The following is a 26910-nucleotide window of genomic DNA, read 5'->3' as shown; positions in this document are numbered from 1 at the left end:
TAGTGATATATGCACATATTTTAAAATACTGAGGCCACTCTTCAAGAGAACAGAACAAGGGACAAAAGAAAACAGTAAAAGACTACGCCAAGCTTTAATGACCAGTTGATTTTCCATGAAATGCACTGAAATGATGTTTTTTAACTACCTGGTTTTGCTGACGTTGGCCTATCCACCTCCAGAGCTTTTTCCTAAAGTGATTAATTTCAGAAATACATTATGACACACTAGATTCCAAGATAAAATGCCAATTCACCAAAATAAGTCATTTTAGTACTAAGTAGTTGAAATGCAAATGATTCATTTTATGTTTTGTTTCTGTGTCTTCTCATAGGAGAAATATGTAAGTTGTTGCAGGGCGAAAATGAGAGAGAGTCCACCAGATCAGTAAGTATTTAACAAGGTAAACTCCTGAGAAGCTGCCTCCACTCCGTTTCTAAGGGAACGGCTGGAAGAGACAGGAGAAGCCCGCTGTTCAAGCCGCCTTATCTCGCACAGGGAAAACCATCAGGATGAAGGACATGAACAGGCACAGCTGCTCAGATGCAGAGCCCATTGGCTTCCTAACTCACGGGCCCAGCATTCTCCAATTTAAGAGGATGCGAGCAGATGTACCCTCGTATCCTTGGTGGGCATTTACTCAGAGTTAGCTCAGACACTACACTGTCTCTCCTAAAAGGACTGCCTCCCCCAGAAATGAAAAACGAGGGAAAAAGGAGCCCATAAAGGTGAACAGACACTGTTTTAGGACTTAAAACAGCTGTTAGGTGGGGATGTTAAGTGATTACAAAATGGCTATCTGATGGTTGGAAACTCCACACATTCTCACACTTCGTGTTGAAAGAATCTCAGCTGTTTTCTGGGAAGTGTTAGGAGATGGAGAAACATTCATGGGGAGAAAGAGAAAGAGAAATAACGTTATTGTTACTCAGCGTAGACAATGTATCTAAAACTTTACCTTGGTTTAATATAATTGTCTTATGTGTTTAATAAGATTTTTGCTCCATGAACTGATTGTTTATCTGTATAGATGAACTAAGACTTGCAAAATAAAAAGGAGTGTAGGAAAGGAGAAAGAATTGAGATGTGTTATGTCTATGTACCAGTTCCCTAAAATGAATGCAATCATTATGTGTTGCAAACATGTGTTAATAAAATTAAAAAATAATTTACCATCTTAATCATTTAAAAAAAATATTTACTGATGACAGTTTATCTAATGTGATAAGTATAGTTTAGTTTGCCTGTATCGAACAAAGCATAGGAAACTGTGGCTTCACTTTGGCTATTGTGATCCAGGATTTTTTGTTCTTGTTGTTCTATGTCTTTCTCTAGGATGAACATGAAATATTCTGTCTTCTGATACATTTGACACTTGCTAGCAACAGAAGTAACTAAAAAGCAATACATTTTTGCAGGATGTGAGCTTGCTTTGATTATGGAAGACTTGCTGAGACAGCGTCTCACTAATGCAAAGTAGCATGTCAAAAAAAGAGAAGAAAATCTGATTTATTGAATCTGAAAATCAACAATTTAAACAAAAACCTCTGATTCAGATGTAAAATCACGTTTTCAAAAAGCACTGCTATTAAAAGATAAATGGAAAAGTTTGAACAGTGACTCATAAATTGGCACCATTAAATTAAAGGGGTTTGAAGGCCCAAGAAAAGAATGTGAAGAGAAGGCTTTCATCAGGTGTATGTGGAAGGAGAGGAAAGAAATTCTTTGATTAAAATTTGAACAGTTGCTTTATTTCGAATGTCTTTCTTGGCTTACAACAAGTGCTCAGTTAGCCATTCAGGAGTGACAAAGCTCGAGTTCCATTTTCTATACGTGAGGACCCAGGACGCTGAAGTTACCTGAGCCCATGGTATCTCTTTAAGTCATTGTAACATTGCTTTAGGAAATCTTTTCCATCCACTTAGGACAGTTCCCTTAGAATGAGGTGAGCAGAACATCTCCGCAATGCACTCAGTACAGTTCTCCTTGACACTGGTAAATAAGCTGCTTATTTAAATGAATTTTTCAACTTGACATTGAAAAATCACAGCCTATCAGTTAAAAAGAGCAAGTTTTCAGATATCATGTGACAAGTTATAATATAGTCATTTAGACCCCTTCAAATCTTAACCTATTCTGTCTGATTCCAAATCCTTTTGTTCGTCTGTTTGTCTCACATGGTCCTCATCTGTTAAGGAATAAAAACATTGAGTGAGCATCTAATAAAAAACAAAGTATGTTATCTTTTAGGTAAACCTATGGCAGAACTTACCTTGAGAAGTAAATGAACAATGCCCAGTGAAGAATCTCTACCCACCATTATGCCTCCCATCGCATTCAAAATTCCTAAGGAGAGGCATCTTCTAAATGTCGCTCTCTGAATGTTATCTGGAAGAATACCGTGAAGCCATCAATGGTCAAACAAAGTGTACAAATAAAGACTGGTTATTTACAAACAGTCATGGACTAAACTAAGTCCTTAATGAACATACAGCACGGAGCAAGACTGAACTGGGGCGTTGCTCCTGGAGCTGGGAAAGGAAAGATGCCTTCCAAAGCAGCCAAGTAGACTCTCACAGCCAAAAGGAGAGTGGGGAAACTGAGCAATCAGAGTGGGGCACAGAGGCAGGAGGAACTGCTAGGGACCAACGAAAGCTGCTTCACCCCTTCAGGATCTGTTGACCTCTCCCCACCGCTCCTTCAACTTGAGCATTTAGTAAGTATCTGTTTTCAAGGGAGCAGGTGAGGTAGAAGTTGCGTAACTAACAGATTTACAAGTCAAAACAAAATTAAATGTGTAGGATTGATGACCATATTACTAAGATTCTGTTGGATAGTTGAACAGAACTGTTTGCAGTCTCTGTTTGAATGTCCACTTTGTATGCTTCACTTTTATAACTTGAACAACTATTTCTAAGACAATATGTAATTATCAACCAGTGATTTCTTAGTTTATTTTTTTTTGAAATTATGTATTATTTCTACCCTTTTTCTGTTTTTTTTTTTTCTTTAAATAAAAATAAATTAAAATCCAGTCTCCAACAGAACTCTGGGACCTTGTACGTTACTTCTTAAGCCCCAGATTCCCATATCTAAACTAGGGATAATAATTCCTACCTAGAGACCTGTTACGATTAAAGAGTATATAAAATTTCTAATATAGAACTTCTCTTTCTCCTTCTTTGTCTACTCAAGCTTTGATGAAGAAAAAGAGCTACAGATGACCTGTTCATGAGTCAGTTACTAAGTTTTCTTACAAGTATTTGTGCCTTGAAAAATACTCTGGGGTAATTTTCAGGGAGAAATAAACATCATTTTATGAATATGAATTGATTATAGCTCATTTTGTATCATTTCAGCTCTCTTGTAGAAAAAATAAACTAATATTATATCTGCATCGTTATAAAATAAAGCAAAATCAACATAAATGCATTACAGTTTCATTGTATTTGGAACTGGGGAAAATACAAAGAAATAAGGGACACAGTATCTAAAATGAGTTAGCCATTCGAGGTTCAAAACAAGTGTAAATTTCAGAGGCATAAAAATTAGACAGCAGCTCAAGACACAACAGGAAAGATGGCATGAGGCTGTTTATGGTTAATTGCCAAATGGACCGCATAGAAAATAATTCTTATATGAATTTAGAAAAGAAATAAATTACTTCCTCGTATATAGTGAGAAAGGTCTGAAACAGGTTGGAAATTAGTGGCCCATGGGTAGAAATCAACCTGCAGGTCTACTGAGCGGAAACTCTTCATGGGCATTTTTTATTTTGGTTTGGTTTGGTTTCATTTTTTAAAAATACTTTATATCATTAGAAATGGAGAGAATATTTCCTGCTACCCAGAGACAGCCATTCTAGACTAAATTGGTTATCTTGGGATTTTGAGCGAAGAATAACAAAAGAGTAAGTCCAATTATCCTTCTCCGTTCTGTAAGTGCAGCCCCTCCCTCCTATCGGGCCATTTCTGGCACTGTATTATTACGTTCCCTGCCTTTGACACGATCAAAAGTTCTAGTTAACAACAGCATTAAAGAGACTTAGCATTTCCTGAGCAACCAATGATAATTAAAATCATCAGGGTAAAACCCAGCAGGTTCTCCTCCTCGGTGATTATCAGTTAGAGCTGGCTTCACAGGCTGACCACTACATAATAAAGTAAGCAGGCAGGTAATTAAATCCTCAGTTCTGTAAGTACCCACAGGGACTCTGTGCCAATAAGCAATTTTCCATTTCAGACATTTGGGGAATGAATAAACAGACAGCTCAGACGATACTGTGACTGCAAAACAGTAACATGAATACAAAGAAGCTTTATTCACAGTCACTGTCTTCATTTAACACTCTTTTGGTGAATAGTGACATGTCCTTATTTAAATATTCAGAAGCCTGGGATGGTTTGTTCTCCAAAACCTTTCCTTTGTCATCTAAACATATGTCTATCCTTGTGGGATTTAATTGATATTTACTGCCTCAAGTTACTTCAAGACTTCTTTTATTCACTGAAAACATCAGCCCGTGAACCAATCTCCATATTCAAAACAATTTTCGTACACTGTTTCAAAGATGGTTATGCCCACATTGTAACTTTTACTGATGCAATGTATTCTGATATCTTTATATACTGAGTCTCTGGATTTATGTTGTGCATGTTAATCAGTAATCAGAAAAATCGCTCCAATCCACGTGATCTGAGAAGCAATGATTTAGAATAGAAGGAAGATCATTACCAGCAGAGAAAAGCCACTAAAACATACATATCCTTCCTATACTTACATAAAATACCTATGTGCATATTTTATTTTCAAAAAAATGAGATTTTGACTTCACAAAACATCTAAATTTTTTTTTACACAGAACCCCATTAAACAGACACTGCATCAGTCTTATATATGGTAAATACTTGACTTATTCATTATGAATGAGATGGCTAAAGGAGATGTTCGCAATCATTTAAGTTTCCTTTTGACATAATTTCTAGGAACGGGTACATTTTCATGATCCAAATATGTGTATTCTGTAGTATATAAGATCATCCTTACCACTTGGCTCCTCAGACGATAATAATTTCTCTGACCTAACCTAGGAATTTCACAACCTGCTTATGTGTGAAGTTAGCCCTGAGGATATCCAGGAATCTACTATAAATCCCTAACTTTCTAGAGGTTCAGGGATGACCAGCATTAGTCCACAAACCTGGCATCTCAGCAAGTTGGGTTATAATTAAACAGATTGCAACCTTTTGGTCAAGTATACGTTTTCATAGATACACAGGAAAAATTGAAGGGAAACGTGAACTTTGTTGCTGCAAAACACTAATGTATTTCCACCTAAAATGACATAGGAAAATAAATAAGTAAGCCGCTTTGAGCCGAAAGCCCTTGAGACTGTTGTGCAAACACTAACAGGGTAAGAAAGGACCAAGTGTGCCTCCCATGGCCCACATTCCTAAAGATAGTACAGTACTGAAATGAGAGCTCTCTGCATGGCAAATGAAACTGCTTTAAAGAAATAATACTTCTTCCTAGGCCTGCTTATACGTGTAAAACAAAGTACAATTACAGAGCTCACAAAGCTGAGCACGAGCTGGCACTAAGCTGCCCTGGAGCCCGCGTGCTCATTTAGGCAGCTGGAGGAAAACAAATGGCTCTGAAGCTCAGGATTCTGTCTGTTCAAACACTGGGAAGTGCTCTCTCCACTGCACAGAGCAAAACGTGGGAAATACTAGTGGGGTGCTAGAGGGGTGCGGCTGGACTCCATCTTGGTTTAGAGAAACGGGAATCACTGTGTGGCTCTGTCTTCGGCTGTGAGCCCTGCCATACTCGCTCTGCAGCTCCAGCCTGTAACCTTCCTTTCTCCACTGAAACTGGTCAGCCTCTTACCGCGCGAGCATCAAAATACTCTTGAGTTGCTTTGGCCTCATTAGAACAGACTTTCATTTCTGCAACGCGCTCAGCATGGCGGTCACTTCTTGCCCAAACCTACTCCCAAGTCAGTGTTAGGATCTTTTATTTTATTTTACCAGTTCTCTATTTCCAATCTTTCTCTAGCTCCTTCTGCTTACTCCTAAAATATGTACTCCTAATATTACGTTTTCTCTGGGCAGGGCTATTATCCTCTCTCATGATTTAAATTACTGCTTATTCATTAATAAAAGCTTTGGTGGTTGCCAGAAATTATGGAGAGAGGGAAAAAAGAGTTTTTGTTTAACAGGTATAAAGATTCAGATTTGCAAGATAAAATGTCCTGAGGGTCTGTCTCACAGCAATGTGTGCATAGTTAACATCATTCAACTATACACTTAAAACTGGTTAAGGTGATTTTTAAATGGACACAGTAGGTAGCTAGATGGACACAGCAAGTGAGCCCAAATCCAAAATTTCATATGAATTGATTATACGTAGCAGAAAAGCCAACAAAGAATTACTTAGAAATAAGAATTTTATCTTTCTTGCAGTAAATGTGTTTGGCTCTTTTGTCAAAGATAAGGTGACTGAGTGTTTAGAGTTCTTTCTGCATCTTCTGATCTGTTCTATTGATCCGCAGGTCTGCTTTTTTACCAGTACCATGTTGTTTTTATCACAGTAGCTTTGTAGTATAATCTCAAGTCAGAAATTATAATGCCCCCTGCCTTGCCTTTGTTGCCAAGAACTGTGCTTTCTATTCTAGTCTTTTATGGTTCCAAATGGATTTTAGGAATACTTTCTTTAGTCCTGTGAGGTATGGCTTTCCACAGGCCGAAAACTGATCTAGACCCTTCTCTGTCAGCATGCTCTAAACTAAAATCAAAATGAATCAAAGACCTAAATATGAAAACAGAAACATTAAGTCTGCTAGAAGAGAAAATATGCCGAACTCTTGAAGACAGAGGGGTAGGCAAAGATTTCATGAAGAAAACCCCAATCACATAGGAAATAATATAAAGAATTCATAACCGAGATCTCACCCTATTAAAAAGCTTTAGAACAATGAAAGAAGCCACCAACAGAATGACAACCCACAGAGTGGGGGAAAATTTGTTCAGCTGTCTTCAGACAAAGGACTTATATCTAGAACATAACAAGAACTGAAAAAACTCAGACACCTCCTCCAAATTTAAAGGCCCAACCCAAAAATGAGTATCTGAGATGAATGCACACTTCTCAGATATGTAAGTACAAATGGCAAATGAATACATGAAAAAATGTTTGTCATTGGTTTTTGGAGAGATGCAAATTGAAACAATGCTGAGCTTCCATGTCACCTCAGAAAGCAGAGCTATCATCAAGAAAGCAACCAGCAACAAATGCTGGATGGGCTGTGCAGAAGAAGGGACTCTTCTCCACTGTTGCTGAGAGTGTAGACTGGTGCAACCTCTGTGGAAATCACTGTGGAGATTACTCAAAAAACTAGGATTAGAAGTCCCATTTGACCCAGCTATTCCCCTTCTAAGTATCTTCCTACAAGACTTAAAAACATCACAGCACAGTGATACATGCATACCCATGTTTATAGCAGTACAGTTTTATAGCTAAATCTTGGAAACAACCTAAATGTTCATCAGCTGAGAAATGGATAAAGAAGATGTGGGGTTTTTAATACATTGAAGCACTATTTGGCCATAAAGAAGGATAAATTCAAGTCATTTCTAGGAAAATGAATGCAATTTGAGACCATACTCTAAACTGAAATAAATCAGAATCACATGTGTAACATCATACTATCTCCCTGCTGTCAGAAACTAAAAGAGTAAATAAGGACAAAAATGTACAATGGATACTGCGAAATGAGAAAAAATTGTTCAAAAGGAAAGAAGAAAAGGATACGGGAAATGAGAAAGAAAAGAAAGGCTCTGTGGACTCTGAGAAGGATAAAATGGAAACAAAGCTTTGTAAATAGGGAAGGGAAGAAGATGGGTTGCGGGGAGGAGAGGGTATTGAGACAAATGGAGAAATCAAAATATGTCGTGTACAGGTACAAACTTCCTATGATCCACATGATCGTTACGTATATCTAAAATGAACCAATAAACTTAATTGTATATAAAAAAGTTTTATTATATCCTATTTCTAAAAGAGTTGGAGAAAGGAGCTTAGCAAGTTAGCTAATCAAATATCCAAAGACCAAGATTATTTCCATTTTTCCAGTGAGCCATCCTCGGCATGCTGGTGAGCTCACTGCCTGGATTCAGGATGCTTGCACCTGCCCTAGGCTTCACATCCTCGCACACCAATAGCCCAAGGCAGAAAAGGGAACTTTCACCTCCTTGGTTCTGTTTATATGCATTAAGAATTTCTCCGGGCAGAGCCTCGATAGCCCTTTATCACCACTGACTAGAAGTGAATCAACAGCCACTTCCTGATCAGCTCACTTTGAGGGGAACAGAATCCCCACAGCTGGAGCAGATTATTCAGTTTCGCCTTCTCAGAGCCCACAGCTGCAGGGGAGAGTCAAGGCCCCAGGGCAGCGCTCTACCAGCCCGAAAGGATGGGCATGGTAAAGATCTGCTGGGCAATGACGTACTGATCCCTTCTCTGATCCAGTGTGAAAACTGTTTCCAAAACACCCACTCTCATACTGAACTCAGATGTGCAAAACCATCTACTCCTTCTTCCAAGAACTCTTCCCCGGTGTCCTGTTCCATTTTATGACACATACAGTCAAAACTGTCAGAAACCCAAAAGTGCTCAATTTCTTATTTTCGCTACATAAGCAATGTCAAATTCTGATATCATGTTTGATGCTTTCATTCCTTCTGCCACTGCCTCTAAAATTTGAAGCATTTCCCTGCTTCTAGTCTGACTTTTCCTCAGCCAGTGGAAATGTTAAACTGATGCTAAGGAGAGCAATTAATCTGAAACACAAAACCCGGCCATGCTGTGTGAGGTCCAAAAGTAGGGCTCTTACAATTGTGATTTCCTTAAAATAGATGCAAAGTTGGTTGGGCATGTATGTGAAATTTCTGACAGATTATTTTAAAGATGTCCTTGACCCAGGACAACTTCAAAAACAACTGAATTAACGGATAAAAATCTAAGATACTTAGCATGAAACACAAGACCTTTCATAATGTTTTCTACCCACATCTCCAGATTCATCTCTTATATCTTATATTTCACCAAAACTGAATGATTTTCAAGTACTCGAATATTCCTGTCCATGCATAAATCAACACTTCTTTCTAGATTAATTTTCTTGCCCCAATCTATTTAATGCCTACGAAGGTATCTTTCGAATTTCGAGGTGACCTCCTCTGTAAACCGTCCTTTACGACCCCAGGAAATACCACCTCCATCTATAGGTCTATAGATATTTTCCTATCTTGTAAATAGAAAAACATAGTGCACTGGGCCTCTTGTGTGTAATTTCCTATTTTTTCTACCAAACTGTGAGCTACCTAAAGAAAAGATGTTATATTTTTTGGAGGTGTCACCAATTCCCAGGAAAGACCTCACTGCATTGATATCCTTGTCAGATTCACTTAAAAATAAAGTACATGTAACCATAGTTAATTTATAATAATACCTTATGGATTAATCAGATATTGAGCATGATTCTTATACCACTTCCTTTCTCTTACCTAATTTTGAAAGCAATGAGTTTCAAAATTTAGTGTGCAATATATTTACTAGTGAAGCTTCTTAAAATAGAAGGGGCCTCAGGTTCTATCCCAGACTCCCTGCACCAACTTGCCCCGGCTGGAGCCGTGGGGTTCGCCTTTGTAATCAGCTGCCCAGGTGAGCCTGATTGATGGCCTAACGACTACCTCTCTCCAAATTCAATAGAAATCACTTTTCATTGCAGGACAAATTCTTGTTTGTCTCCCTTTGTGACCTTGGACACCAGGGGTCTGTTCCTACTGAGGACAACAAAGGACAATCTACTTCAGTCCCTGCTGACATGCTTCCCTTGAAGGCAGAAAATAAAAGGAACCCCAGGCCTGGAAGTCATTTGGACAGGTCTAGCTGAAGAACCAAAGCAGAATATTAACATTCTGGGCCCAAAAACTTTATTTTCACTTTTCTTTGGGGCATAAATAATTCATAAGTCAAATAGAATTGTTCTGGCCCTAGAGATTTTGCAATAATGGCTCATAGCGTGGCATTATCATTTGCATTTGGTATTATTTTCCTTATATTTCCATAAGGACTGGTCATACTGTTTCCCAAACAACCTCATAGAGCTCTCAGCCCACACCAGACCTTGGCCCAGGCCGATGAACTTCAGAAAGACAACAGCAAGCAGTCCAGTCATAGCCAGGCCCCAGCTCTTCTCTCTTTGGTCAAAGAAGAAATGAATTTAATTCCTCAGGACCTCAAAGCCCTTCAGTCAGCACAATGGATCTCCCTTCACTCTACAGTACGCCCCAAAGCTTGCTGTTTTCTTTTTTTGTTTGTTTGTTTTTGTCTTTCTCTTTTTTATTGGTACCAGGGATCGAACTCACTCACGACTGCTGCTTGCAAGGCAGGGGCTTATGCCTAAATCCCCAGCCCCAGCTTGCTGTTCTCTTATTCATGTGTCTAATTGCTCGTCTTCTTGCCTACCCCTGTCTTGTGCTTACCTGGGTAATTTGCCTGCTTTGGAGTCAGCTCACTTCCATTGCTGTTCAGCGGAACACAGGGTGTGAGGACGGGCGATTGAGGGCTCTTGCTGTGGCCTTTTGCAAAGCCATGGTATCACCTCCTTCAGTGACTTAGCATGGCAGAGTGTGACATTGATCCCAGTTCCTCCTGCCACAGGACTCCTCTACTGCTCAGGGCTGTGACTGCCAAGATCCCGTGGAAATTTGAATTGTTTCCTGCCCAGTCTCCCTTTCTCTCTTTGATGGGTGTCAGACCCACACAGTGTGGGAGAGCCCTCCAGCTACTCCTGCTCCCTGGCTCTTTATCCTCCACGGGTGCCTCCACTTGCTAAAACTCTTACACAACAAATTGCAACGTGGCTTCTTGAAGGACTCACACTGACATCATTTTTGCTGGGCTAAAGACTACTGAAAATTCTTTGTAATTATTCTTAATAAAAGTGGAAACCCCGTGCACCCAGACTGCCAACTGCGTGTACCAGGACTGCAGAAATGCAAGTAAAATTCTGTGGGAAACCCCAGACAAGGCCATTTGCCAGCTGAGCACCCCTAAATCATTTCAGTCAACATCAGGAGAATCAGAAGAATCATCCAACCAAACCTGATCCCTGACCCATACAATTTTGAGACAAAATAATATTTTTTGTTTTAGTCACTGCACTTTAACATAGTTTGCAGCAATCAGTAACTTGAATAGGTGCCATTGATTTTTCTTCCCTTGATTATTCTTATTTAATTGAGTTTAAAACCAATAGTTACATAATTTTTCACAAAGGGGAAGGTTTTAAGAGCCTATATGAAAGCAAACATTCCATAGTCTCTCAGGCTATAATTTTTATTGTAAGATTAGTCTTTATTCAAATCTAACCTGTTGAGTTAAATGGAAACTTCTTTGTAATTTAAGGTGCTAAGGCTTACCCCTCTAGTTCCCCTCTTCATTAATTTTTCATTTATTGGCTCTCTTTCTTTATAGAAACCAACTTAATAATCTCCCTGTTAGTATGAAATTCTACAAGTTTTTTTTTTTTTTTTATGCTCAAAAGAGATGGGGGGTATAGTGTAACGCTTTCAAAAAATTGAGACTGTTGAAAAGTATATGCAGCTGCAGGCAGATTTGAAATGGAACACTGATTTTATTTTGATCAATAAATCCAGATAACACAAGGCATTACCATTCTCAAACTCTGCAGTTTTTACTTCATTTTAACTGAATGTGTCTGGTGGAATCTTGCTTTATTCCATAAAACAGAATGACAATTTTTTTCACGAGTCAGACAAGCCAGACCTATCTGAAATCAATCTTTCAGCACGGCAAGTACATTGTAAATTATAAGGCAATGTGTATACGAAAGCAAATGTCATAGTTAATTTTAACAATTTTCCAAAGCATGTCAGGGTTTTGATAATACTAGAGAGATGGAAATTTCTTACACAGCATACCAGACCAGCACAGTTTTCAATTTGAGACTATAGGCCATTGACGAGCGTGTCATCAAGTTCTCAGAGTATTTGTGGTCGATATGCTCAAGAAATTAAAAGCATTCAATCTTAGGCAAGACACAGATGTGAACGACTGATACAGAAGCCTGGACACACTGCAGGCGAGAGAAGTGTGCACCTTTCACAGATGTTCTGATTGGTTTTCCACAGAACCCAACCCCCACTGTAAAATCACAGAACTGTGAATATCTCCTCTGCCCACATCACTCTGAGTCATCTACAGGTCAGTCCCTTCCAACATCCTTACCCTTAAATTACTTGATCCCAGGAAAGACAACCATATAACCGTACCTTTACACTAAATCTTTTTTTTTTTTTTTTTTTTTTTTGTCTTTTTCCTTTTTTTCGGTACCGGGGATCGAACTCACGACCACCTGCTTGCAAGGCAGGTGCTTATGCTGCTGAGCTAAATCCCCAGCCCCTTAAATCTTTAAAAGCAGTATTTTCCTTTACTGTATCTCAAAACCCTGCTTTTGAGGAGTATAAATTAGCCACTCATCTGTACATACTTCCCATGTTGATTGTGTTGAAAAGGTTAAAAAAATTTTACAAAGTATAAATGTCAACTTTTGTACTAGAGATGGGGTAAGTTCCTCTAATAATGCTGTTTATTTTAATTATATCATATATTTATAAAATTATGTAACATGAAATTTACCCACAAAATATTTTAAGTTGACAACACATTTTTCTAGTAAAGTGTAGTTAAAATGTCACTCCGCAGACCTTTAGAACTTCTTCAGGTTACTCAAGTGAAACTTCATGCCAGGTTAGTTAGCAAATGCTCCTATAAAACCCGTTTTCCTGCCTTGTTAGTCGTTTGGCTGGTGGTCAGTTTTGGAACTTGTAAGTCTGATTGGAAATACTCAGATTTGGGGAGCTGCTTTCTCATCCTTTTAGACTTTCCCTCTCTTCCTCTTCCCCGTCTCTGTCTTCATGTGGTGGTGGCAGTGGTCGCGGTGTTGCTGTTGTTGCTTTTATGGTTGTCACTGTTTTTTAGCCGATCTAGGTACCTCCTGGTTCCAGCTCTTACCTGCTGAAGTGTTTCCCAGCTCTAAAGGCTGAATCCCAGGGCAATTTCTCGGGTCACCCAGAGCTACCTATTGGAAACAAATATGTAACGTGTCTTTTTCTCCAGAAAGAACTAACAAAACCAAATGTATATTCTTCAAGGTGCCAAATAAAATTGAAAACTGAATTTATCAAGAACAAAGGCATTTAAAATTCATCACAATCAGAAAAGATTATGTTTTTGTTTCTCAAATTTCCATTTATTCTTTTCATGGATTTCAGCTCTCCAGTACAATACCCTACATTCTCATCTATTTTTCTTGAGTATAATTTCAGCCTCATTTTAAATTCTCATATCTCAGTTCCTTGCGGATGTTTCTGTTATCTCCTTTTCCTGTGGTCCTGTCTGGTAATGTGTCAAGACACTGCACAGATAAGTTGTGAGGAAACCAGCAAGGTGATAGATTCCTTCCAAGAGCTTTGCGTAAGTTTCTGCAAGGCACTGGGAGTAGGGGCAGAATCATTATCCCAGTTAAGTTTTAAGCTCACTGGGTTGAACTTTGCAAAGTTTGTCCAGCCTGGTCTGTTTCTGGTTTGTCTTCATTGCTCATGGGTAGTCTTCCGGGGCCTCCTCACTAGGAGTCTGGACCTGTTTCCCTGCAAACTGTGCACCCAAGTTTTTATCTCCCCAGCACAACCAGACCATTGCTCACCACTTGTGTTCAGCTTTAATACCTCCGAGCCTGCACCTCCTCAAGGGCAAACATGCTTGGAGCCAAGTCTTGCTTCTCTGCAGATGTTTTTCTGTATTCTATTCACATTCTCTAAGTGTTCTCAGTGGGAAGACTGGTTAGCTTCAAGCCAGTTTATCATAGCTAGAAGCCTGGGTGTACCTGTACTCTTCGAGTATGGCAGTTGGGATTTGCTGATTCACAAATTAGATGTGAAAGATTGGAGAAAGAAACTAGTCAAGAATGACTCTACAGGGTTGTTTTGTTGTTGTTGTTTTGTTTTATTTTGTTTTTATGGTACTGGGGATCAAACTCCCAACCATGCGCTTGCCAGGCAGGTACTTATGCCACTGAGCTCAATCCCCAGCCCCTCTACTGGGTTTTTACAGTCTTTTTGCCTCCCCCACACCATCCAACCAACTGTGAGGATGGTGTTGCAGGCATCTAAGGTGAGGGAAGATTGACGTGGAAAAGTGGAGCAAACAGACACTGTGAGAAAACAGGTAAGTCCAGTTATGAACATGTAAAAAGTGAGATACTTCCTATGCAAGTGACAAGAATATACAAGTCTAGAGTTCAGAGAAGTCCAAGATGGAGACATGAATTTGTGAGGCCTCAGCATTGGAAAGTACATGACAGAGGACAGAGACCTAGAATTTTGGGATGCACAACAGTGAGCAGTACTAACCTTTAAAAGATTAAAGTTTCCTCCACATTTTATTGTGGGACTTTCACAACCAAATGGAGCAAGAGACTGAAGGAGACAAAGGCAGGACTCTAGGCTTTTAAGCACATCCTGCCATTCCAGTTTCTCTAAAAGCAGCAGTTGTGACTGCTTTGACTTCTGCTATTCAGATAGAATGTAAAGCACCACCAGCTTCTCTCCCACCTCTCCTCCTACAGAACTCCATCTGCAAATAGGAGTCAAAGTCAGGAGAGAGTGATACCTGCACAGTGAAATAAAAACCAGATAGTAGCAAAAGATTTGGGGAAGAGAATTAAAAAGGAAGAAGGAGGAAAATGAAAATATACTCAAAAGCAAATAATCCTTATGCTTATAATAGTTTCATTAATTCTAAATGGGTAGGTCTAGTACAAAGTCTGAGTGTGACCTTCACTATCCCAGCATTAACTAGAAGTAAACTTATCTGTTAACTTATTTAATGAATTAAGGAAAAAGAATACAATTATTTTTATGAACACTTTAGGGATCTGTAAGCCCTCTTTTTGAAAGTATTATTTTTCCTCCTGACTCTCAAAACATCTAATCATTTCATAAACACCAACACACCATGGAGCAAGGATCCACTCAGGACAAAATCAGAACCACCAAGGCTGAGATCTTGGAAGATACATTTCCATAGGGTTTTTAATCCATTGTTAGGAACCACAGTGAATAATTTTTTCGTTTTACTCCTCTTTCAGTCTCTAATCAAGAGGAGACCAGGGTTACCACCATCACTTTGAGGTACATTCTGTCATCAAGCCTAGATTATCCCAAAAGCATCTAGTGTCATTTTTCTTCCCTTGGTTCCTAAGTGGCTTTTTGCCATTACTGGATCTGCATAATGATAGAATAATCTTTCTAGAACACATGATAATCATATCTCTCCCTGATGAAGAATCTACCTTGGTCTACTACTTTATCAATTTCTTTTATTTTTTAGTAGTCTCATAATTTTCTATCTTTGCCTCCAATTCCAATATCCCTAATGTGCTATACAACAAAAATCCAATTTAGCTTGTACGTTATTTTGTTTCATAAAGCCTGCCTACGACTTACAATGCGCCATACTGTTTGTGTATAATGCATGATGTAACTCACAGCAGAGGCCACCCAAGAGAATTTTAGGAGAACAAACACCTCACGACTTGGTACCAGAAGACAGAAATCCAGTGTCAGCTCTCACACTGCTCAGTTGCATGATCACAGAAGATCTTTTTATTTTTTTGCACTTCCATTTTGTTATTTGTAAAACTATAAGGACCGAATTCAGTTCTCTCTCAGCTTCTTATATTCTAATGCCTTTTTGAAACACCTACCTCTGAAAAAGAAGGATGAGCTAAAGGAAACTAAAAATAAATAACAATTGCTTACAAAATAGCGATTTTTATACAAAATGTACATTTAAAGCAACCTAATAAGCTAGACAATGCTATATTTAGCAGATGCATAGATTAGCAATTTATTTTTATAGGGATTGTTATTGTTTCTCGTTTTTGTCATTTCCCCAAAGTGTTTTGGCTTTTGTTTATAATCAAACACAGTCTTCCTCCGCTGATGTATCTGCGTTACACACACGCTAATGTTTCCAGACAATTCCAATTACGTTGACTCTACACACATCTGGTCACAATAAAGATAAAGCAGTGATAACATCCCTAAAAATAAGTTAAAATTGTCTCAGAAGTCAAAAAGCAATAACCATAATAACAGAGACTGCTACATCTGGTTTAAAAAATGAGAACTATTGAGATTCCACATCTTGGTCATTTTTCCCTCCAAACTTTGCTCGGACTCTCACTCACACAAATTGATCTGAACCAAGTTACCGTTCAAATCCACTGTGGCTTCTAATATCAGGCTCCAAACTCATTGTCCAGCTATCACTTGTTTGTTCTTCGTGGAACAGAGGCCAGGCTTAGCTTGGCTTTCCTCATAAATCTGCTCATTTATGAATCTCCTCCCCTTCCCACGTCTGCCCCTAGTTATGGCCACCATCACACTTCCTAGCTGTTCAGGAAGAACATTCAGATGTGCTCTTTCCAACCCCTCCTTCCCCGCCCCAGGATCCCATGTCACATATCTAGTTTACCCTGGATGACAGATAAAGTAAACTAAAAAATATTGGCGATCCAACTGTAAAGCACGTATGAGCAGTGTGGAAGTCAGGATGCAGTTTCATCTGAAGTGGCTTTGGGATGCACCCTGGGGATTGGTGGGACACATTTCTCAGTGTGCCTGGGCGCGCCATGCAGATGTGGCCTTGGGATCATGCCTGGTCCTTCAGCTCCTCCACTCAGACATTGTCCTCTACTCTGCTTCCCGGCTGCCAGGAACCAGTCAGCTTTGCTCCTCCGCCCTCTCTGACCATCACATGACCACTTTGGAGCCATCCCTGGACTGAGAGTTTCTGAAACTGTGAGTATATGAAACCTTTCCACTTTTAAACTGTGGGTGTCAGGCATGGCGTCTCAGTAACAGGAAAGCTATTACCAGCAGGAATGAAAATTTATTCACTGAGATTTGGATAATTTAGAAAAGTTTTAAAAAGTACTCTTCTGCCTACCAGAGTTAACTTTATCATGAATGTTCAATCAATCAAAAGTCTTCTATCAAAATACAGGGTAACCCATGTAATTCTTCTGATTGCTACACTGAGGACAGAGAAACCACTCCAGATAATGCTGATAGCCATGAAGCCAGTTTGCACTAGAAGAAGAATAGCTTTTGAGGGGCAGGAAATGCTGGCAAAGAGCACAGCTTCTGGAATCAGACTGCCCATGCTCAAAGCTTTTTACCAACAGTAAAATGGAGATAGGGCCGGCTCATGGAGTTTTCATAAAGATTAAGTTGCTCACATATATTGAGTGTGTAGGACAGATAACCACTTTCACTTTGGCTGCTGTTGTTAAAAGGACCCTCACTGCAAGCAGATAAAAAGCAACCAAGAACCGATGCAGTTCATGTTGATACAAGTAAACTTTTATCAATTATATATAAAACAGCTGTGAATTTTCCACAGTTAATCAATTCTAACTCAAGGAAGGAGCACACGTTATGAAGAAAAATCATGTGGAACCCAGAAGAGGATCATCACATGCACAAAGATTTTCAAGAAAGAAGAACCATAATAGGTCCAGAAGAGAACGTTTCCTCCCTGTCTAACTTAATCCTATTAATACCAAAACCACACTGTGAATCATAATGAAGTATGTGATTGAGACAGAAAGATGAAGTTGGATATTTATACTTACTACATTAATTAAATACAACTAAATTAATTAAATACAACTAAATATTATATACATATATGCTCAGCTTCATACCTAATCATATTTAATTTTGTCTTTGTAAAATCTAAATTCATAATATCTCTTGAATGGTTATTTGTCCTTGTGACTGAAGATGTCTACAGCAGCTGTGCCTGGATTGGGAGACTAAAAGTCCAGGCAAAAAGCCTTCTGGTCAACCAGTGCCCCATTCATTGTTGTGCTGCTAATTCAATTATGTGATCCTCTGAAGTGCCCTCTGGGTGAGGGTATAGCTCAGTGTCAGAGCCTTGCCTAGCATGCGCAAGGCCCTGAGTTTGATCCCCAGCACTGCAGATAAACAAAACATAGTACAAAGATCCTTGCAAATGAATACAGTGCTTAACTGAGGAAAGAAGCATTCAAGCTGCTCACCTGCCCATCACCTGTCTCTCTGGATTTGGAGACAGCCACATGTTCTTGCCTGCTTTCTCCCTTCCTTTTGTGTGGCTGCCTGATCCACCTCCCCACTAACTGCTCAGAGTTATGGCACAAGGAAGGCATCACTGTGCAGACTTTTCTTCTTCCCAGGGGCTGCCTTTCTTCATCCCAAAGGCATAGATGGTTCATCTTAACTGTCAATTTGACTGAACTAAGGGACTCCTGGAGGGGTGATCGGATGGGAGGGGTGCAAAGTGTGATCAATATATACGAATATTTAAATTTTTAAAAAGTATCACAGTAAGAGACATATTGTAATTCATCACTCTCAAAACATTTGCCCTCACTTCAACCACGTACACCCCATCATTCTCACCCCTTTGTAAAGCAAGTCTGTAGTGGGCTTCCTTACAAAGTGTGATCAAAACTATAGGGAACGCCACTGCCCAGGGCCACCCAACTGAGAGGCAAGCTCCTCCAAGCGTTATGACGGGTCCTTATCCACCTTCTTCAGCAGCCATGTGACTCCTGGCTCTTCCCCAAAGTCAAAATGAGCATAAAAGGTAAACATTTTAAATGAATTCAGCACACAGAGGCAGTCACAAAAGCACAACTAACACACAAAGGAAGCCATCTAGAGCTGCATCAGACTACTGTCTGATGAACAATGGGGATAGATATGTTCAAAGAAAGGGAAAGTGTTTTGAGGGAGATTAATGGCAATGTGTTTTTTACCTAAAAAGATCTTTATTAGCCCTTGCTTGCAGTATTTAATCCTTACATTTCTTGTGTTGAGTTGAACATAAAACATCTTAATTCCGTCTTTCATTTCTCTTCCTCCTCCTTCCCTCCATCTCTTGATACACCTCCCATTTGTTATTTATAATTTTTGTTTCTCATATGGGAGACCTGTGCCTCTGATTTATTTCACTTAACATTATGACCTCCAGATAATGCAAGTTTATCTTTCTTTATGGCAGAGTTGTAGTCCATTGTGCGTAAATACCACATTTTCCTTATCCATGCCTCTGTTGATGGACATCACATGTAGCCCACTTGCAAGATTTAGCTATTATGAATGGTGCTTCTATAATAATTTAAATTTAAATATTTATAAAAGAAAATAGAGACCCAAGCATGGTAGCACACATCTCCAATCCTTGTACTCTGGGAATCTGAGACAGGGAGATGGAAAGTTCAACCCCAGGGGGCTGGGGATTTAGCTCAGCGGCATGAGCACCTGCCTGGCAAGCCTGAGGTCATGAGTTCAATCCCTGGTACCAAAAAAAAAAAAAAATCTCCCAGAAAGTTTAACCCCAGCCTAGGAAACTTAATGACACTCTATCTTGGGGCTGGGGCAGGTGGTACATGCCTGGAATCCCATCACTTGGGAAGTTGAGGTGGGAGGATCACCATGAGTTCCAGACCAGCTTGGGTGGCATGGAATCATTATATACTGCAAACATGTACTAAGAAAAAATATTTTAAAACAAAAAAACTAAATATTTATCATAGATTTTGTTCATAATTTATAACCATCACACCTGATGTTCACACCTGAATGTTCATTTAGGAGGTGAGGCCTCTTGCAGACGAGTCCCTGAGACACATCTTTGGGGAATGTGTCTCTCACCAGTGCTCTGCCCCTGTGTTTAGCTTCCTGGCCACCATGCAGTGAGCAGCTCTGCTCCACTAGCCTGTCCACCCTGATGTTTCTGTTTCTGCCATGTTGCCAGCCAACCCTGGACAGTAACCTTGAGTCACATGGAACCTCTCCTTTAAGCTGCCCGTGTTGGGCATTTTTGTTCCAACAATAACAGAGCTAACACAAGAGACGGGCCACTTGAGCTTCAAATCTCTGTTCTCTGAACATGTGCATGATCATCCTATGCTATCTCCTTCTTTCATCTTTTTGCACTCTATTTTTATGTCTTTCTATGTCTTTTCTCCATTTCATGGAACAAATTATGTTCTAAACCACTAGTGTCAGTCACTAACAACAAGAAAAATGTGTTCTGTCTCTTCATTTGGTCTATGAGTTGAAAAGTTATACTAATACCTATGATTTAACAATAGTGCTGACAACATGTATGTGTGGCTTAAAAAAGACACTGCCATTTGTGTTGTATAGGATATGACACTGCCCTTATTTCTGCTCCTTTATAAGCTCTGTAGGTAGCTCTGATGGTGGAGAGCTCAACCTCACTGTACCCCTTGCCTCCAGCTGACTCAGAAAGGACAATGCTGATGCAGCTTGCCAACAGTAGCCCCTGGGGATTTGATTCTTTATATCCAATGAAACAGACAGTGTTGAGACAGTAATCCCAGGATGTGTCTGGCATTCTCAAGGGCAGAAGTTCTAGGGTACAAAGCAATGATAAATCTCAATCACAGAAAGCATGAACAAAGCCACTAAGACCCAACCCAATGCAACATATTCTGCATTTATAAGATAAAATTTACTTACCATAACATGCATACTTTAATATAAACTTTTACAAACATATTCAACTACATAGCTCACACCCCAGGGGAGACTTAGAACATTATTGCCCCCCAAAACATCCTGCTTACCTTTAAGCCACTTCTCACTAGCCATCATCAATTCCTGTTCTAATTTTTACAATCCTGAATTAATTTTGTCTGTCCTTGAATTACATGTTGATTTAATTATACACTATGTACTCACTCATCTGGGTGACATAGTTTTAGTGATTTGTCTGTGCTGTATGCATTGACAGTAAATCCTTCTTCGTTGCTGAGTATTATCCCATTGTATGGATTGCTACAGGTTTTTATCCATTTGAGGAACAAGTGAACTAATAAAATTAATGCACAGATTTTGGAGAGTTGGGTTAAGGAAGTAAGGCAGATCCAGAATCATGGCACATGGCTTCCTGAGGAGTTTGAAGACAGGGAAATGGGCAGCCATTGAGGACTTCCAAGACAGACTTTATATAACAAGGCATCAATATCCAGCTTATCATTTAAGGGAAAGAACTCAGCCTCTAACCAATAATTACTTATAATTCATCTTAAAGCTCTGAGTCTTCATAACTACCATTGTGGAGGCATATATTCTCTCTATTGTATTTTATTTTCATATTCAACTATAAGTTTTGACTACCTGCTATGTGTCAGACATACTGTTAAGAAAGTCACATACATAATGGCTCTGAAAAGTTCCAACCATTCGTATTATTACGAATCCAGGTTATTTCTACTGTGCGTGAGACACCTCTGTAATACAGTAGCTATTCATTTCTGCTCTGAATTCTCCAATTTCCATCTCTACTGGTCAGCTTTGCAGTTGCTAGGACAAAATACCTGACACTTGCTACTTAAAGGAAGCAAGGTTCATTTTAGTTCACAATGGAGAAGCTTTGGTTCACGGTTGGCTGCTGCCAAAGCAGAAATATCATGGCAGAAGGGCATGGTGGAGAAAAGCTTCCAACCAGACTTCACTTCCTAACTGCCCTGTCAGTCAGCTCAGAACTCATCAATAGGGTTAACTCATTGAGGATGTGAATGCCCTCACAATCCAATCACCCTTCCAGGAGTTTCTTGACGGTCACCTTGACAATCAAGATTAGCCGGCACATCATCAGCTAATGGAAGGTCTTGATCCTGCTCATCTTTTTGGGAGCAAAACGTAACTTTGTGACTAGAGTGACAGATAAAAGCACGTCTCCCTGCATTATAGACCCATGGTCTCAGCAATTCGGAGGCATTAGTTTAAATATGTCATACTCAGTCTCATACTGGGACTACTGGGCCAATTGAACAACCAGCTGGCAACTATCATTTGGTCCACTAGTTGTGACAATTTTGTGGACTATCTATTGGAAGTATTTTTCTGAGTCTTTTCAGGGAATCAGAAACAATAATATAATCACACAACATACCATGGACTCTGTTTTCTCACAGCTAGTTACAACATAACAAATATAAAAGCAACAATGGCCATCCATTTCTGAAACTTTTGAAATGATCCCAAAGTTGTTTTCTCCTCTTCTATTTCAAAGAAATTTTTTTCTTGAAACAAATATTTAAGAAAAATCAAAGTTTTAGTGAATATAGTTATTTTCATACAGAGAATAAACTGCTCACTTATAGAGCACTGTATGATTCATAAACTGCTTTGTGAGTTGAATTTTATGTCAGAGAATTTTGGAATGCCAGTTGGTAAGTCATGCCAGATATCTTGGAGAGAAAAGAAAGAGAAAATAGTCATGCCATAGGAAACAACAAGACAAAATCACCATTCTCTGGCCCAAAAGGAAAAGTGAGTTATTTGCCAACTGGACCCCCTAGAATTCAAAATAAAAGAACATAACAAAGATAGGACACATTCAGAGTTCCTTGAAGAAAATGAATACAGATTTCCTGGCAATCAAAAGAAGTTGGATTATGAATATCTAAATACTGGAAACAACCCACCTGGCAAGGGCCTCGAGTGGGAGATCCAGGGTAGAAAGATAAGAGCCAGGTCTTCAGTGATTATGAGGGAGATGGACATTCACAAGTCTGACTGGGAGGCTGGACACTTATTTACTACTCTCAAATTACAGATAAACTATGTGTGGAGCAAGATTACTTCAGAATGTAATTTATAGTTTTTCCTACAGTTTCTTTCCCTACCTTTGCTGTGGAAGCAGTGAGTAGTCTCCATATTTGTTTGTTTCAACAATATTTCATGGTAAGATGCCTGGTCTTCCTTTCACGGGTTTAGCACACTGAGAATAAGATTTGAAAAAAGATGTACCAAATTATTCTGAGCCTTCAGACTTAGAATAGGGCTGCAATGCACAATCACACAAAACTTCAAGGAAACTACATCTCTAGCTGGCCTACGCCTCATGGACTAAGCCAAGAGTGATGTTGGGAAAGCCCAGGCATCTAACCTAAGTGTAAAGCGGGTTGGGATAATGGTATTTCAGAGATTCTACTTTCCATCTTCAAGCTGTTCCAAACCTAAAGACCAGTAATGAAGGCCAGAAAAAGCATCCATTCATAAGGGCACTACTAGGCGAGAAAACACAGCTGATTTTTTTTTAGTACAAAATCCTTTCTGGGTCACAGGTGAATGGGAAATATAAGCAAGACCATGTAGGTTCCAATCGCTTGACTGATCATCACTGAAACTATTTTGCTCTTTGCCCATCAGCTTTTAAACCTCTAAAATCAACTCAATACTTTGTAGTTAACAAATTAATTCACTCAACATTTTACCTTTTAACTGCAGCATAAAAGCCATCAAAGACTTTTCCTTATATTTTCCCCAAAACAAAATTATGGAGACGTGAAAACCTCTAATTTTTCTCACTGATCCACAGTCCTCTCTCTGCCCCCTCATTCAATTTTTAGTAGTTTCCTTTACCTTGGAAGAAATCCTATTTTTTCAAATCCAATAAGTCTTAAGCTTTTCAACTAAAATCATGAAGTCCTCTCATAAATTTTCTCAGATAAGCAAGCATTAGACCCATTTTTGTAAAATAAAGGTCCATTGTGAGGCCAACCAGGAAGTAAAGATGTATCACCATTCCTGAAACAAGAATCCTACCAGCCCTGACAACTGTATCTCACGCTTTTTCTTCTTCCACTGAAAAGACAGCGCCTTGTGCAGTTTTGATGGTATCTCCCATGTCTGCTCAGTAACAAAGCCTCGCCTCCTACGAACAGCTTCTTACCACAAAAGCAAGCATTCTTTTCATTACACTGTCTAGTTTTATTTTCTAAAGTGCTTTTTGTGGCACTTTAATTTGCAAGAGTAAATGCTGGTGAGCAAAGAGATACAATGATAAAGTTGTATTTTAGTTGTCAGAGTATCTAAATTCTTTTTCTCAAATGTTGTTACACAGTTTGTGGCTTGGGCAAGTAAGTAATACCACAAAGCCTTACTTATCAGCCTGAAAAACATGAAAACTTTATAACTTTACTTTTGGTTCTATATAAAGGTTCACCAGGCTATTGTACAAGCTCTTCCCAAGCAAGAATCTGGCCTTCAAGTAACAGATGGAGAACCACCTGTCCCTGAGCATATAAAAATAAGCTAGCAATATGTGATCTGGAAGACCAGATGACCTCTAAGGTTGTATGGAAAATGTTTGGATGGCCACAAAGCAGCCAGAAACACTCAGTAAATGCCTGGAAAATGAGTAAAAGTTACTTGAGTTTACAGTGCTTGGTGAATAAATCATTTGATACATGTGGCAAGTGAACCAAAAGGAAATTGAAATATTCTAGGAAGCAAGGTGAATCAGACAAAAGATTGTGGGGTGGGGGATTATTTTTTAATGAGTTTAACTGCTAGTAATTAAGATTGGCAGTAGAAATTAGCATAAACACACCATCCAAATGGTAATGCAACTGGAACATTGTTATAAATTCTTAATGCCTCTTTGAAGAATAGAAAATGACAATTCATCAAAGAATAATTTATCAGGGTTCACCAAGCACTGACCCACACACTTCACTGCTCTGCTCTGCAGAACTCATTCCAATTTTATAGGGCAAAACGTTTAGTGCAGAAAAGAGAATTCTCACACATTAATAATCTTGATTGGTAGGTTTGAACATTTCTGGACTTGAGATTGTTCTATTTTTCAAAGGAAGCAGTAGGCTGAACTCCATTATAATAACTGTAATAATAGCAATAAGCAATATTTATTGAGCATTACTATGTGCCTGGCTCTGTTTTAAAATATATGTATTGATTCATTCCAACTCACAACAAGCCCAACCCAGAGATAAGCGATATTACTATGCTCCATTTACACGAGATGAAGAAAGTTTGCAACAGTAAGTTTAAGTGAATCATAGAAATCAGCCAAGTTGTAATGGAGGGAACCAAGATGCAGCAGACCTGCCCTGGGAACCCAGTCATACCCTGGGTAGCAGTGGTAGCCGAGCTGTTCTCTCTGGAAATAAATGAGTGTGATGGTCCCCTGCTCAAGTGACAACCACTGGTCTCATAAAATTTGCCTTCAAACACCATATAAATGGATATCAGGAAAAGTACTGAATGAGCTTATCCTGAAATTTTTCAGACATAAGTGCCTCCCTTTATGACTTAATATTTTTTAAATGCATGGGATCGTTTTATATTTAACTTTCCAGGGTCTTACCTAAGATGAATTCATGCCTACATAAGATAACAATCCATTTTCTGAAGTCTCCATTCTGGAACACAGGTAAAGAAGTAAACAGAAATTTCCCAATAGTGACAAGAAATATTCAGAGCAATTATATGTAATTATAGTGGATGGCACACGATTCTGGAAAATGATGATCATGTGAAACTATCCTTCATATCATTCCCCCAAGAGATGAACAACAGTCAGAGTGAATTAGAGGCAAAATTCATGGTTTTAAATTTCCACATGGTAAGTACCTTAACTTCAGCTTTTTCCAATTACTATTTGCATCTTTAACCATAATGAATTCCCTTGCAAGTGCATGCATACCCCTTTTCTCCTTCCAAGGTCTTTTCTTTGTATCTTTCCCTGAAATAAAGTATAATATATCACCTACGCCCAGCTCCAAGTCTGTGATCAGTGAAAGAACCAACGTAGACCAGCAAAAGAATATGATCAACAAGCCATCGCTAAAACTCCACCACTCTGGGAGACTGAAATATGTGGTCCTGACGATACACCATTATGATATTTTCCTGTGCAAAAGACAATGTAATGTTTTAGAGAAAGGAACATAGACTTCCTCATGGTAGCAAAAAGAACTTGTACATACTTTAAAAAATCCTTCTATGAGTCAACTCAGTAAATGTTTATCCAGCCCTGCCCTTGTTCCATACATTAATGTGACCAAAGTAACAATCACACAATATCATTTCTTCAACATAGAAACCTTGAGTATCCTTATTCCTTTGTAAATCTTTATCTGTCATCCATTCATCTCGTGGTATGGGTAAAATATTTCATTCCACAACAGTAAACAACTTCAGTGTCTCCCAAAACCTAGCCACAGGAGGAAGGAAGTCATAGTCGCCTTCAGTATCACAGAAGCAGCCTCAGAGGGCTGGAAGGCCCCAGGCTAAACCAAGGTCAATCTTAAAACCAACTTTGCTAGCAGCTGAGAAGAACAATAGGACACTGACCACACGTTATAATCCTTGTCCTATTTTGGATGTATGTTATCTTTTAATCGGAAAACAAATGGGCTTTCCCAGAGGGAAATCCTCTGTTCCATGAACAGTGTGTAAATAAGATAGATCTGATAGGATAATGGCATTGAAGGAAGATATTTTTCATGTCTCAACCTGAGTATTTCTAGTTTCACCAGAGAAATAGATGGAAAGATGAAAAGTATGCATTGGATAGAAAATGAGATTTCTAGTTCTAAACATCAGTCATTTGCGAGAAGTTCTACTCATTAAAAATCTTTTCAAAAACATAAATGAGGAACATGCATCAGTTCATAATAACACTAAGTCTGGTTTGCGATTTTGAAAGCCTATTATTTAAATATACAACTAGATAACTATTATTCCTGCTGTGATCAGAGATTATAAAATATGCAAGTGTGAGATTGCTATGCTTTACTGATTACCTTTTCTTACATTTAATCTTACCTTTTTTTTTCTACCGAAAAATCAGATGCATATTCAGCCCCATGACAAAGTATTACTGACATAATATCAGGAGTTCATATGGAAACATTTATAATTGATG

The 26910-nt window shown here is 38.9% G+C and overlaps 1 protein-coding gene and 1 long non-coding RNA gene across 2 annotated transcripts in view; one reads left to right on the top strand and one right to left on the bottom strand.

Annotated features, from left to right (window-relative positions):
* Positions 1-1729: 1729 nt before the first annotated feature.
* The window catches only part of LOC106027714 (uncharacterized), a 126547-nt gene continuing 101366 nt past the window's right edge, over positions 1730-26910 (bottom strand). Inside the window, exons 6-8 of the long non-coding RNA XR_010044013.1 lie at positions 2493-13165; positions 2273-2388; positions 1730-2188 (exon numbers count right to left, since the gene is read on the bottom strand). This is a non-coding gene — a long non-coding RNA (uncharacterized LOC106027714). The remainder of the gene's footprint in view (positions 2189-2272; positions 2389-2492; positions 13166-26910) is intronic.
* On the top strand, positions 13162-18700 carry LOC134473654 (uncharacterized). Its single transcript, XM_063238691.1, has 3 exons — positions 13162-14310; positions 16865-16949; positions 17554-18700. Exon 1 carries the CDS (start codon positions 13312-13314, stop codon positions 14269-14271), a length of 960 nt encoding a protein of 319 aa, XP_063094761.1. The 5' UTR covers positions 13162-13311; the 3' UTR covers positions 14272-14310; positions 16865-16949; positions 17554-18700.

The sequence above is a fragment of the Cavia porcellus genome, unplaced genomic scaffold (genome assembly GCF_034190915.1).
Source record: "Cavia porcellus strain 051 isolate PalLab524CR breed Dunkin Hartley unplaced genomic scaffold, mCavPor4.1 scaffold_2, whole genome shotgun sequence".
NCBI classification, from domain to species: domain Eukaryota; kingdom Metazoa; phylum Chordata; class Mammalia; order Rodentia; family Caviidae; genus Cavia; species Cavia porcellus.
The sequence above is the reverse complement of the archived record's forward strand: the minus strand, read 5'-3'. Positions and strand labels throughout refer to the sequence as shown.